The sequence below is a fragment of the Amphibalanus amphitrite genome, unplaced genomic scaffold (genome assembly GCF_019059575.1).
Source record: "Amphibalanus amphitrite isolate SeventyFive unplaced genomic scaffold, NRLGWU_Aamphi_draft 000230F_arrow, whole genome shotgun sequence".
Taxonomy (NCBI): domain Eukaryota; kingdom Metazoa; phylum Arthropoda; class Thecostraca; order Balanomorpha; family Balanidae; genus Amphibalanus; species Amphibalanus amphitrite.
Window position 1 is genome coordinate 125,114 of NW_024881725.1, and position 13,349 is coordinate 138,462.

General features: G+C 50.0%; 2 protein-coding genes across 5 annotated transcripts in view; both read left to right on the forward strand.

The window, feature by feature from the left end:
* Window positions 1-1,383: 1,383 nt before the first annotated feature.
* On the forward strand, window positions 1,384-7,763 carry LOC122385774. 3 transcript variants are annotated; one of them, XM_043374263.1, is made up of 6 exons: window positions 1,384-1,489; window positions 2,886-3,097; window positions 3,406-3,543; window positions 3,817-3,968; window positions 5,160-5,261; window positions 5,522-7,763. In XM_043374263.1, the coding sequence occupies exons 1-6, from the start codon at window positions 1,464-1,466 to the stop codon at window positions 5,567-5,569; spliced, it is 678 nt and encodes a 225-aa protein (XP_043230198.1). In that variant the 5' UTR covers window positions 1,384-1,463; the 3' UTR covers window positions 5,570-7,763. The 3 variants fall into 3 exon arrangements, with proteins under 3 accessions (XP_043230198.1, XP_043230199.1, XP_043230201.1); XM_043374264.1 differs by having other exon boundaries at window positions 3,820-3,968; XM_043374266.1 differs by having other exon boundaries at window positions 3,838-3,968.
* A 3,009-nt stretch (window positions 7,764-10,772) lies between these two features.
* The window catches only part of LOC122385775, a 45,989-nt gene continuing 43,412 nt past the window's right edge, over window positions 10,773-13,349 (forward strand). Inside the window, exon 1 of one of the 2 annotated variants that reach the window (XM_043374267.1) lies at window positions 10,773-11,013. The gene's annotated coding sequence lies outside the window, so the exon portion shown is untranslated. The remainder of the gene's footprint in view (window positions 11,014-13,349) is intronic. The other variant, XM_043374268.1, reaches the window with a different exon arrangement.

Consider the following 13,349-nt stretch of genomic DNA (forward strand, 5'->3'; position numbering starts at 1 on the left):
AAGCCCAAGCTGCGAGGAGTAAGCCAGGAGACTGCATACACAGTGAATATGGCGACCACCAGAGCCCCGGCGAGGGCCGGGCCGCTGCAGAGCCGGTATTGGTAGGGAGGTCGGCCTCGGAGGGCGCCGCGGACCGGCAGAACACCGGTCAGAACGGCCAACACCCGCCACGGAGCCGGCCAGACGGTCAGAACGCCGGCCATCGTCCACTGTGCGCCGGTCAGAACGCCGGCCATCATCCACTGTGCGCCCGTAGAAACAGCCGCTGTGATAGACCTCACCAGCTGTGGGATACCGTAGCTGAGACCACAACAGCTGTAACAGAAGACCAAACAGCTGTTACAGTACACAACAAAATGTAAATAAAAGATTACATATAGTAGTCGTCCACGGCAGCTGTCCGAACAGCCGACTCAATGGACCCCGGCAGCCGTTTTAGTTAACCGCAGCCGCTGCAAAGAGATAGCAGTCACCTCAGCGGACTAACAGCTGCAGATAGCTAGCTACAGATAGTCCTAGTTTACCTTAGCAGCTGCTGTAGAGTAGCAGGTTCAGTACGCTAGCAGTCGCCCCAGTAGACTAGCAGCTACAGGGCAATAGCAGCCGTCCTACGCGGACCTCAGAAGGTGGAGGACCCCACACTGGTCACCAGCAAAATGAAGAGCCACAGCCAGTAGGCAATCCCCGAAATGGAACACACCTTTATATTGGTGCGACCGTATTGTTCCCTTTCAAAAGTCATGCCCTCAAACAGGTCGATACTGGTCCATGTGTGTCATTCTTTTCACAGGAACCGACCTCACTTCATAATGTTAAAGACATTGGACAGCCAGGCGATGTTTGGTTGGAAAATATGTAGGTATTGGTTAGCTTGTATGACCAGAAGGACGCCATGCCAACGGCTGCAAAGGTGGCGTGGGAGGGTCAATTGGGGTGGCGTCGATGCCGGTGGGCCTGCGATATATTATTCGCCCCGTTTGTCCTGGCAGCTGGCCAGGTACCGTAGTGTCAATAATTTCCAGAGATATTTGCATAGATCTTTGAGTACGACATGTAAAATAGTTAGCTGCGCAGAACATGATACCATGCTCTGTGATTGAAACTGCTGCTCACTTTGAGCCATTTCGAAGTAAATTTCTAACCCAACATCCTAACCACTCATGATTACCAGAAACTACCGTGCTCAGTGAGGTTCTTTGATGTCCTAATTAACGATGAAAAACTGTCGATCGAACTTTCCTTGGTTTAAGGAGGTGCTGTTAAAATTCGGACGACGATCGGCACAGTTTGCCGTCGCGCCCGGCTGGCGGCGTCACGGTCGCGTCGGCCGTCCGCCGAGTCAGCTGGCGTGCCGTCGTCGGCGCCGACAATCGAAAATAGGCCGCGGGGGTTCAGTGCAGCCAGCCGACTGGCCGAGGGAAGACGTCTGAGTGTCAGTGAGGAGACCTGCTCGATTCGGCGACATGTCCTACTACCCTGATCTGTCCGCGTGAGTATCAGGTGCCACTGGTCGACGGCCGGGGAGATACCCACCTTCTGAGTGAGTTAGGCCATATCATATTGATACTGTCCAGGCTTTCCATGAAGTAACGACACTGTGACAAGTAATATTTGTTTCTGTCATGGAATCTTTCTAAGAAAAGTATTAGAGGTTTACATTTATTGATTGTTAATTTCCGAAAATTTGAAAACCGATACCAACTAAAACCTACTCGGAAAAAAATACCAGCACCGCAACTGAATGTCAGCTGCATCCTGAGACAGCCAATGGAAAACATTCGGCAAGTCTGAACAAAGACGAAATTGAAACGATAGGCTAATTAAAACGATCTTATGCATTCGAGTTTGGTGAAAAATGTTCAGATGATCATAGCTATCCAGATCATCACTCGGCTCTTGATAATAATATCTGGAATCAGGATGAATGCGTTTGACACGATGCCTGGATCTTGATATCAAGGTATCTTAAAGTCTCCGTTGCAAGCAATAGGCACCATGTCATAAATGCATCTGCATAGGTACTGCAGAAGCTGCATGGACCGCATTGTCGCAGTCAGCCGATAGTTCTGCCGCTAGATGTCACTGCTGGTCGACGCCTGCGGTGATACTGTACCGCATGGCTTGGTCCATTCGGCTAGTAACGAGTAACTGGTAAACCGTACTATTGACGGCCGACGAATTGACCTGGCAGGTAGATTGCCGGATTGTACAGCACGAAGGCCAAAAATATGATCAAACAACACAAGGCTGCTAATGATGATTATTTTGTAAATATTGCAGTATGTTTCATTGCAATGTAGGTTTATGGGTATGCACTCAAGTTTTGACAAATGTAAATTTTTGCTAACTAATTTTACTCACTGTAGGCAGGGTGGGGAAAACTGGCATGTCGTACTAACTACTGCCGTAGACCGAATAACCCCCACGCACCGTGCAGCCGCTGTGATGTGTTACATCAGCGCCACTGCTGACCTCAGTAGCTGTCTGACGTCAGCTCAGCGGTGTCACCAGCCTCTGTCTCGGCCGGCGCCCGGAGCCAAGGCCGGACTTATGGACGGCTATTTCGGCCGCGGCCGTCGTATTTCGGTGCCTGGGAGACCGGCACCTCGCGTCCGTCAGAGCCGGCCGTCCCTTGGCGCCCCCCCCCTCCCCCTCAGAGACCGCCGGGACCGGGCTGTCACCGCCGCGGGCCGCTCGTTTAATCACGCAGATTGTGGTCGTTGGTAAGCGACAGGTCATACGGGACCGACATACCGACGGCGCGCCGGCGTCGATGACACGCCCTCCCATCCGCGGGACCGGTGAGGTCGCCCCACCAACAGGACGTCACCGGCGCGCTGCCGCGGCTCCGATCGAATATGACGGCGCCGGCCGGTGTCCGACAGGTACTACGCGGCGGCGGCGGCTAACCCGTTCACGGCCGCGGCGGCAGTGCGGCTGGCGGCCGCCTCACCGCCCATGAAGCGCGCCCGGGTGATGGTGCCGCCTCAGGGAGCTGCGATTCCCACCCAGAGAACAGTCATTGCCAAGTCGCCCTCCACACCGCCGGCCAGGAAGCCGCAGGGCAATGTATGCCTGGACGAGCTGAAAACTTACTGTGAGTGGTTTTGTTGTAAATTGAGCATTTCCCACTGCTCTATGGTCATTGTCTTGCACTGAGCTGAACGCCTCATTTCTTGACTTCCGTTACGATTCTTAAAAAAGCATTCTTTAGACAAAAAAAAAAGAACGCAGACTAACGAATGTTATACAATTGACCCACAAAGCCTCATATTTTGAATTCAATTACCGAAAATCCGAAATTCATAGCAGACCAGCATTGGCAGTCTTATGCGCTTTTTCACACATCTCGTCCTAATGTGTTTCATTGCTGAACTAATCTGTTCTCGCCCTGCCCTGACGCAGGCACCGGTCCCGACATTCTGATCTGCGGAAACTGCCGAGAAATGTTCCGCTCGCTCTCCGACCTGCTTCACCATAAGCGGGACTACTGCAAGCTCCGGTTCGCCTGCAAGTGCAGCCACGAGACCCATCAGACGCCCAGTGAGTCGCCGTCTTTTGCTGCCCTAAAATGGCACGCAGCGGGTAGATGCATTGTTTGGTGAAATTTATCTTTTTACGACTCAAATATTTTTTTGGTGATTGCAGATAACAAACATCGTGCTCTTATTAAGATTACCCAAAAAGATTAACTAATGTGGACTGATCTCAGGATAGGATGAGTGTGCTGAACGCATCATGATTCATGACTAGCCATAACATTGAACCCTTGCACTGACCCCACCGCCCAATATTTATCTGCACCCCCGCACGGAGCCGGTCTCTGTTCCGTTGCAGCGGCGCCGGACGAGGCCAGCTCGGCTCTGCTCTGTGGACTCTGCACCGAACCGTTCCTGACCGCTTGGCTGCTGCTGGAACACTTCCAGACCACGCACTCGGTGGAGATCTACAAACTCGGAAACGATGAGGTAATAACCGACCTTCATGCCTGATCGATTCACGCTAAAACTACAAGGTAGTAGGCACCAATATCATTCGATGCCAATGAATGAAATAAAATACATTGACTCTAGGGTTTGTAAGGGAAGCAAATATTGAATTTGGTTCACTTTAATCTCCCACCTACAATTCGACTTAAGACGATTAGTGATATATATTTTTTCTTTATCCACACATTTAAATGAATTCTAGTCGTCTGCACTCAATGTTCATTCCGCCACCATACAACTGGAAATTTACTGTGAACATCGAACTACACTTCTCGGTTTAGGTGCAATTTATGACGTCCAGCCATCTTCCGCTTGAATGCCTATCAAGCAGCCCCAGCCGTTTGCTCGGTTCATTGGAAATGGATGGACGAGCCTGCGTGCGGCCACGGTAGCCAAGCAGCCTCGATAACTGATGATCATTGCTCTGACCAGTTCGGTAGGTCATTTGTAGTACATACCCATAAATTTTAACTACCATGCACTGTAAAAATATCAAATATAAGGTTGGTGTATATCAGATCAATTCCAATCCTGCAATCGTTGAGGTCCGACCAGGTATCAGCTAACCTGAGGATCTGCCAGTCCCACCAATTACCATTCTCAAAATTTTGCACCTGCCTATTAGATGCTTCGGGCATTAGGTACCCGTAGGTATAGATACCCAACTACCTACTTACAAATGGCAATGTCTTCTATATTGCATTTGTCGCCGGGACCTTTGGGCCTGAAGATGAAATACGATGACAAACACATTTACCTGCGTAATGGCTCGGCATTCTGTCGGCTTGTTTGTCCACTGGCGCCAACCGCTCAAGGCCTTGTGCAAAATGCACTTCAGGACTGCCGTAAACGTGTTTCTAATGGGGGTAGCCTGTATGAGTTATTGGAATACGCTAAGAATGTTCACAATGGTATGATCAGTCGATGTTTCTCATTTTCCAGTGACGGTCATAAAGTCACGAAACTCATTGATGCGACAATACATTGTCACTCACCCATATTTGAACTGTTTGTCGATGTCTCTTTGCCATTAAATGTTTGTTAGATCAAAATGGAAAGGTAAGAGATAATAAATTTTGCGATCCATGTAAGCTAAAGCGAATGTTATATGCTGATTAGCTCTTAGCAGCGAATTCATTCTAATAACCTCTGAAAATTCATATTTGTCAGGACTCAAACACAGGTGAACATCAGTGCCGGACCAACGGCAATACCACGGATGATTCAGAGCAGGACAGCCGAGACACAGATGCCGGAAACGGTAACCATCAGGTGAGAAAAATGGGGGGAAATATACCCCAAATTACCAGGAGTATCAAGATATTTCTATGAGGAAAAGTCAGTACCCGAGCTAGCGAGAAATTAATTGATTAACAGGATGAGGAACGAGATTAAAGCGACAAATCCGAGAGTTACATTAATTGTTGAAATAACGTAGCCGTTATGTGGCCTTCGCTCGCTAGATGCTAAACGTGTGCTGTAATTGTCGTTACCTATTTTCTCGTTCACATGGCGTTTCTGTGTGCTCACAGAAGGACGGCGAAACGGATGGTGAGACCAACAGCACGGCAGGCAGCTGATGAACCATCGACACCACAAGGCGGTGCAGGCCGGCAGCGGTGTGCGAGTGGCGGGATGACATCAATGACGGGGGGAATCTATGATATATCTTAATTTTGAGTCGACAAGCAAGTGACTTTCTCTGGCTGAATAGAACAGAAATAGCACTTTTTCACATTTTGCGAGCGAAAATTGCAGCTGAAAGATATGTGCAGAACGATTCAGTGTTGTGAGATGTGCGATTGACTGAGCGTTCAAGCAGAGTGATGGAATTTCCGTAAAAAATTGTGACGGGTGCTGATCGTATGTGAAGCGTGCTCTTTTTTGTGCAATGGACGTGTGGCGGGGTCGTTGGGTAGGTACCTCTGAAGAGTCTGAAATGGCATTTTTCTTTGAAAATTGATCACGCATGTTTATTTTTGTCGATCTTTGAGGAATTCGGTATGGGAGCCATGAAACCTAAGTTTCGTTACTTTATTAACTGTTTGTGCTTCATCCCATGCCAATTATTTGGAAGATACTTCATAGCGGCATTATTTGCTAGTTCTTCGATTCTTACCAGACTTTCAGGGCAGCTGTATAGTGTACGAATAGTTTTTTTTCAAATATGCGCAAAATACTGTTAATAGAGTATATCTCTTGGCATGTCCCTTTATAAATGAATACATTTAACAAAGAACGAGTTAACCCTCGCCCTTAAACGGCGATCTGCCACCTTCGCCCATGCAGGGGGGGGGGGGGGTTGGTGCGACCCCCCCCTTGGCGTTTGAAAACGGAGCGTCGTAGAGCTTAGCGGAAAAAACCAACGGATTGCTCTCAACGAGATCTCGCGATTGGTGGTATATTTTTTGGTCCTAGGTCAACATTTGACCTACTTTTGACCGGTCAAAGGTCAAATTTTCGGAAAAATAGACTTTTTTCAACTTTTCGCGGCGATTGCGGCAAAACGGTTGGAGATATCGACTTGAAACCTTCACTATCGTGTTCCTTGATCAATTTTCTATCGTTTGGTATGTATTTCGTTTCCCTAGCTCTAAAAATGGCGCGTTGGGAGCGCCGGAAGTCGGCAAGGTCACAGTCGGCGGCAGAAATTCGAAAAATCAAAATTTAAATTTTTGAAATCTGATTGTATTTTTGGATTTGGAAGGTCCATTTGCTCCCTATAGAAGCTAATATTGCTGCATATTCCCATTGAGGTGACAAGAATTAGCAAAATAGTGGTTCGGGCGCTTTTCAAAAATAGTACCGGACGCTGTTCCTCTTGTGACGTCATAGCTCCGTGACCTGACCTGACCCGGTCAAGTTTCTTATACCATATGATAGCCAATACTTGCCCCAACATGCATGGGAAGTTTCATCACGATCCATCAACCGATGTCCGTACCACCGGCAGGAAACCTCGGGCGTTGGCACTCAGTTTGTGAAAATCCGGCCGGAGGCTGTTCCCTTTGTGACGTCATAACTCCGTGACCTGACATGACCCGGTCAATTTTTTTTATCAAAAGATGCGCAAGGTTTGCCCCATAAGGTACCCAAAATTTGGCGGCGCTGCGCGCCGCCGTTTTTGCACTATTTTTGAAAAACCTCAGGGGGGGGCTTGCACCAACCCCCCCCCCTACATGGGCGAGGGTTAAATTGTTTATCAAAACGTGTGTTTTTCTTATTTCCCTGTTTACTGAAATAAGTACCCCAGGCCAAAGTCTACACATATTTCTGCAATAAGCCTTATCTCTCGTTGCTTTTAGAGGTGATATTCAGGATGACGGTTTCAAAGCTGAGGTCTCGGCCGACCTTCTAAGAGTCTCGTGGAGCCGCGTATCCGGCCGCTGGACCCACCAGCCCATAAAGCCGGCCCCGAGACTCCTGGCGGCCGCAATGCGGACTGTTTATGCTGCTGGTATTATTTCTGGAGGATCCCACTGGGGCATAAATGTAGCATCACCTACCTGGCAAACGGCTAAGTGAGTCAGAGCTGCTCCGTCGCTGCTCTCGGCTGAACGAGCTGTGTAAACACATGACGAAACCGGTGTTACATGGTGAACCTTACGGTTAGTTAGTGCGCATGTGAAAAGTACATGTACTCGTATGAGTGCTATCAGATTGTGTGGGCGTATTTAATTATTCGGGGTTTGTGTTGATCGCGCGCTATTGAGGCAATTAATTGTTTTCTGAAAAGTGTGTTGCCTTCAAATAAAATAAACTTATTTCACCCTATCAAGTGTGTGACTTTTTTAGATAAACGTTTTGAAGTACTTGTGGCCGTTCAGTTTGTCTTGCGTAATGCGTATTGTTAATCTATGACGTGCACTTTTTGTTTAGAAACATGGTTGCACGAGAGCATATTGGCGCATTATCCTAAAAAATGCCCAAAGATGATTAAAATGCTATCAGAGAAGATCCCGATACAACTAAAGCATTTATTTTTCGGGCTACAGTCTTAAATCAGAGAAGATCCCGATACAACTAAAGCATTTATTTTTCGGGCTACAGTCTTAAAATTGACTCAATGGCTCTTTTGCCATATGGGTCTGAAACATGCTTTATGAGCTGCAGCCGTTACTAATACTCATAGATAACCGCATCAGACAACCTTTCACAGAGGTTGGCATTGCCAAACAGGTTTGTTTTCCGTATCTCTCCCGATATTTCATTCGGGAACGTCCATGGCAGGTGGGGCGTCTCTCAGTCACCTTCAGAAGCCCGGCCCGCTGTGCCGGCCCGTTCGCTCGCGCCGCGGGCCCGTCAGGGACCAGTTGTTCCATGCCGACCACGGTGCCAAAACAAATGCACCCCGCCGCCGCCCCTGCCCCGCACCGCGGCGGAACGGTGCCCGGTACGGAGCTAATACCTGTCCGGGTCCGGAACCGACCCGGAAGGAGCCGCAGCAAAAACAGCGCCCGGATCCTCCCAGACAGCCGGGACGGCCGCGCGTCCCCGGCGATTTGTACAGGGCTTTTTACAGAGCGGCCCAACCGCGACGCACTCCTCTCGCACTCTCTCTCTCTCTCTCTCTCTCTCTCTCTCTCTCTCTCTCTCTCTCTCTCTCTCTCTCTCTCTCTCTCTCTCTCTCTCTCTCTCTCTCTCTCTCTTCCTCTTTTTGACACTACATACACAACTGCATTCACATATTTGCGCACTCCCATTGTATCGCCTCGGCCAAGAAAGAAAAACAAACAAAATTCAACAATTTTACGTTAAGTAGTGTATCCACCCTAAGATGTAGCTGAAATCAATTTAATCGCAACAAACCGCCCATTTATCGTCCAAAATTATCAGTTGCCTCGCATTTCCATTCTGATCTTCAACTCAAGAGCTGAAAATATCCTCGTCTTTCATTACTGATATAAGAGACGGTCGTAGCCACAGAGAAAAACCAGCCGTACCTCTGGTTATCCGCGGAAAAACAAAGCGACTGCGGTGAAGACAGACAGGAAACAGCACTCCTCCTGCCTTCAGACAGACAGAGAGGAAATGGTAAGTACCGCCCACCTCTCCACGAAAGGTTAACGATGGTGAGTAGAAAACCGAGGGACACCTGTCGCTGATAATTGTTTACCAGATGTCAGTGTAAAGGATTCCGGCGGACACACGGTTTGTTTTTGCCACAGCTCTGGAATTCTTTGTTATCTGGTAAAACAATCAGCGTGCATGCCTTTGCCGCAACTTTCTTATCAAACAACGTTTTTAAGAAGACATACAGCAAACCCACCGTCTTCAACGTAGGACGAAATTACGCCTGGTGGCCATTTCAAGTCAGACTCTACTATAGAAGGCAGGCTTCAGAAGCTGCGATATCACGGACTGTCAGAGTCGGTCCTTTGTGTATGAGTGACCTGCAGGTCCCATCTGGCGGAGCTCAGGGTGAAATACGACCCCTGGCACTGGCAGCTACGGCACGGGACACGCCAGACGCCCGTCACAGGCCGACCGGTGGAGTCCACGGTCCTTCACGGGCGGACTGAACGTCGCCAGTGACACCGTATCGTCACAATCTCAGCGGATACTACGGAGTAAGACGTAGGCATGATGGGTGAGAGTGACATAGTCGCAGGACAATTCGGAAGTGAAAGTGGTAGAGGCAGTGAGTGTGCACAGCGAACACAGTAGGAAAGACCCATCAGGAAAACAAAGATGTCAACGGATTTGCTCACATGTGGAAGAAGACGTGGACGAAAATGGTATTGTCGCAGCCGTTCAAATGTGTGTGAATCCCTGAAAACTAGTTGGCGCTTGGAATAAATTGAACTTGAATTGATTGGTAGCTAATCCATCATACGCAGTCTTGCACTGCACGGAAATTCTAGCGATGATGTGGCGAGTTGTCGCGTCTTTCTTCTCGAAGGGCAGCAGCATCCAATATTTTACCACGGAGGACGTCATCATTTTTCAGTGTCTCCTGAGTGCGGGCCTCAGCATGTGAAGCCTCGGTGGTGGCACGTCAGTTTTATTTCCCTCATCAATCAGACGGGGCGCAATAAATCCTCCACGGATTGTCGACCAAGCATGATCCGAGGGCGTACCGCATGCGCCCGCGTAACACATGGCGCAGTCATTACCAAAGAATTGCTATAATGTGATACTTTGAGCGACTTTTCTAGCAGGTCATTAACTGTTCAAAAATAACGAGCTAGTTCCGAAAGAAATGAGGAAATATAGGAAAATCCAAAAAGGAAGGCAAATCATAAAATTACGCCCGGACCAAAATACGTCACAACGTAAATTAGCATATCAAGCTCCTATTTGGAGCAGCTCGATGATTCGTCGTCAAGAGTTGCGCCTGGCCTTGAAGATACCGTCAATGTATTGAGCCGACCCAGCTTCAACTGGAGCCAGGGCTGTGGTCGGAGCGGTGCCTCATCTCTCTGACTCACTGACCCGATCTGAGGCGCGCCAGACAGCCGCCGGTCAGCCGGGGAGGGCTGAGAGCTGCCTCAGGGCAGGCGGCCCTCCATTGCGGACCCAGGCCACTCTCCACAGCGCCTGCAGCCCTCCGCCGCCGTGTATTTGGTCAGAAAACAGCGCCGGCGCGCGGCGCGCGGCCTTTTTCCGCAGGCAGCCTCCCCCGCGGCGGCGGGGCTGAGGGAGCAGGCAGACCCGACTCGGCCGCTCTCCGCCGCGCCGCGCCGCCGACCGCGAGAGCGAGAGCGTTGTGTTGCGATTGGCACGCGTCACGGGGCGACAGCTACCTGAGCAGCGCGCTCCGTCGGCCGCCTCGTCGGTCTCGACGCGGCTCCGTCGGCTCCGACGCCGGCCAGTGCCGACTCGGCGGTGGCGGAGGAACGGGTGCGGCTCGGCGCGGTGTGAGGCGGCGGACCGGCGCGGCGGAAGGGCGGACGGGCGGGCGGACAGCGAAGGGAGGCGGTCCGAGGTGGTGTTGGAGCGGCGTGAGACTCAGTCCGAGCGCTGGGCGACTGAGAGGACTCTGTACAGCGGCTGCATCGGCCGGCGGCCGAGAGAAGGTCAGGTGAGATGTCTGCCAACTGCGGGCTGTCTGGAAAGGTCTGCTCGCCTCCGCGCGAGCTAGCCCGCGGCAGTTGACCAAAGCAGTCAGCAGATGCGGCAAACTACGGCGAATGGTGTGCCAATGCTGAGATATCGGGCCGGGAGGCTGCGCTGGCACTGAGGGAGGGCTGTGGCGCTGACACGTGGCTCGTGACACAGGCACGTGGACGCCACATGGCTGGTATTCGACCGTGAATGATGCAATGTGGCCCGCATAGTTGCTGAGGTTAAGTGGTAACGATGCGTTGAAAACATTTGAATAATCAATCACACATAGCGAAAGACTTATATAATTTTCAGTGGCATTTTATCTGTTCCGAGTATGACATAGAATGGCACACTGGGGTTGTCTCGTTAATGTTAACGTTGTTGTAGCGAATATGATAACGGTAAGCACTTCTGGGAAGTCGTACCTGTCGCATAATACATTCATAAGCGTTAAAAATGCACCGTGCATGAATAATACAAACATAACCTATTCTCTACTCAAAGCAGAAGTGAATGACACACTATAACTCTTCCTACGTTTAGCATACGCATCATTCAAAATTTAGCGTTTTGGAAGGAAAACCTATTGCAACAGCTTTGCTATAAGTACATATATGTAGATGTCGATCCACATTCGCCGCCTCACTTCAACTCCTTCATTTACCGAGGAGGTTCCCTTCCCTCCCTTGCTGGGAGTCCTTATACTGCCTTGTGAATAGAACTGCTTGTGTGCCTGCTTTAAGTGTTTATATGACGTGTGTGTACTGTGTAGGCGCTCACTGAGCCCGTCAACGTATGCAGGCGCGCCTCACCCAGACAAATATCTGTGTTTACTCAGTGCTAACACGCATTCACACAAGTTATGTCCGGCACAGTGACATTGGGCTCGCGTGACTCGCCATTCCTCGCCAACATCGTTCCAAGAATATTCCGACGGTGCTATCGATAATGGCACCACCGTCCCACGAAATATAAAGCTATTTTATGATCCGGCTGATTAGAGGACATATGACATTTATGAACTCCGCAGCTAGAATTGGTAAAAGAGGTTCCTTTACCGAAAGCTGCCTGGAAGGGTCTGAGATGCATGGAAAGCCGTTCCTCAAAACTTTAAAAGGTGTGTGAACCGACACAAACTCTGATCCACTCAAAGTCTACTTAGATAGCAATGCATACGACGCATTCCGAGCCTGATCGGCTTGGAACCTATGTTATGGTTTTCCTCATTTTAGGACGGCAACTGGCAATACCATTTTGTAACATCACATCACGACCACCCTACCGCACCTCACAGCCTCGCTACTAACCCCCTCCTCCCTCCCTCCCCTGCATCTGATGAGCGCCGCCTATAGCCTCGCCCTGCCACCAAACCACCCATAAATACGTCATGATTGGCTAGCCACGATACTAAAACCAACTGAGCGACAAGGCAGACCGCGGCCGATGGCGGCGGTGGAGTCTGGACCGAAATGACGCCGTACGGGACTGGACGGACCCATAGGGCGTCCCCAGAGAGTCACCAACTGACCGGTCACGGTGTCATTTCACTTTACGGCCGAGCCGGGACTGGTAAAATGCCTCCTTTGTGCGCCGTGAAATGAGAAGGTGACGGAGACCAGAGCAAGGGGAAGAGGTGAAGAGGGAGGATGGATGTAAGATGTGGAGACTATATGAGCTAGAGTGGAGGGAGAGTATAGTGGGCGCCTTTTCCTAAGTTGTGAATAAGTGGTACCTAAGGTAACAGGACAGGCACTGAAATGAAGGCTATGATTGCACGTTACATAATACCTACACATCCTTTTCCAATAGCTGCTATACGCTACGTTCTGTGGAATTTCACAACCTCTCATTTATTTTTTACAATTTCTTGTTTACCTCCTGAAACCAATTAACGCTACGTGTGACACTATGTATAAGGTAAAGTTGCACAATAAACAGAAGCAAACAAGTCGCGGGGAGCGGATATACGACTTCCCCTCTGCAGTATCAGTTTCCTGGAATAACACCACCCAACTCTCCCCGCCCCCTCCTCCCTATTCCACCGTCGTCAAGCTGAACAAGGGAAAGCAGGGATTGCCATAAGGGACACCACAAGGGACGCGCCCCTAGAGACCCGGTAGGCGCACGCGAGTTGGACAGCCCTCTGATTTAGTGCGGCATCGCCCGGCGTCAGTGGACAGACCGTGTGACCTGTGACGCCACTGGCCGGCCGCACGGGTGAACGCAGCGGTGGTTACGTCGTCGCTGCCTTATGACCGGATTATAATTGGACACGAATGACGCTGGAGGGCATTGGGTGCACCCAATGAA

Coding starts and splice junctions, on each gene's coding strand:
- LOC122385774 (XM_043374263.1), top strand. CDS start 1,464: ATGTCCTACTACCCTGATCTGTCCGC. Junction 3,098..3,405: donor GGACGAGCTGAAAACTTACT/GTGAGTGGTTTT, acceptor GCCCTGACGCAG/GCACCGGTCCCGACATTCTG. Junction 5,262..5,521: donor CCGGAAACGGTAACCATCAG/GTGAGAAAAATG, acceptor GTGTGCTCACAG/AAGGACGGCGAAACGGATGG.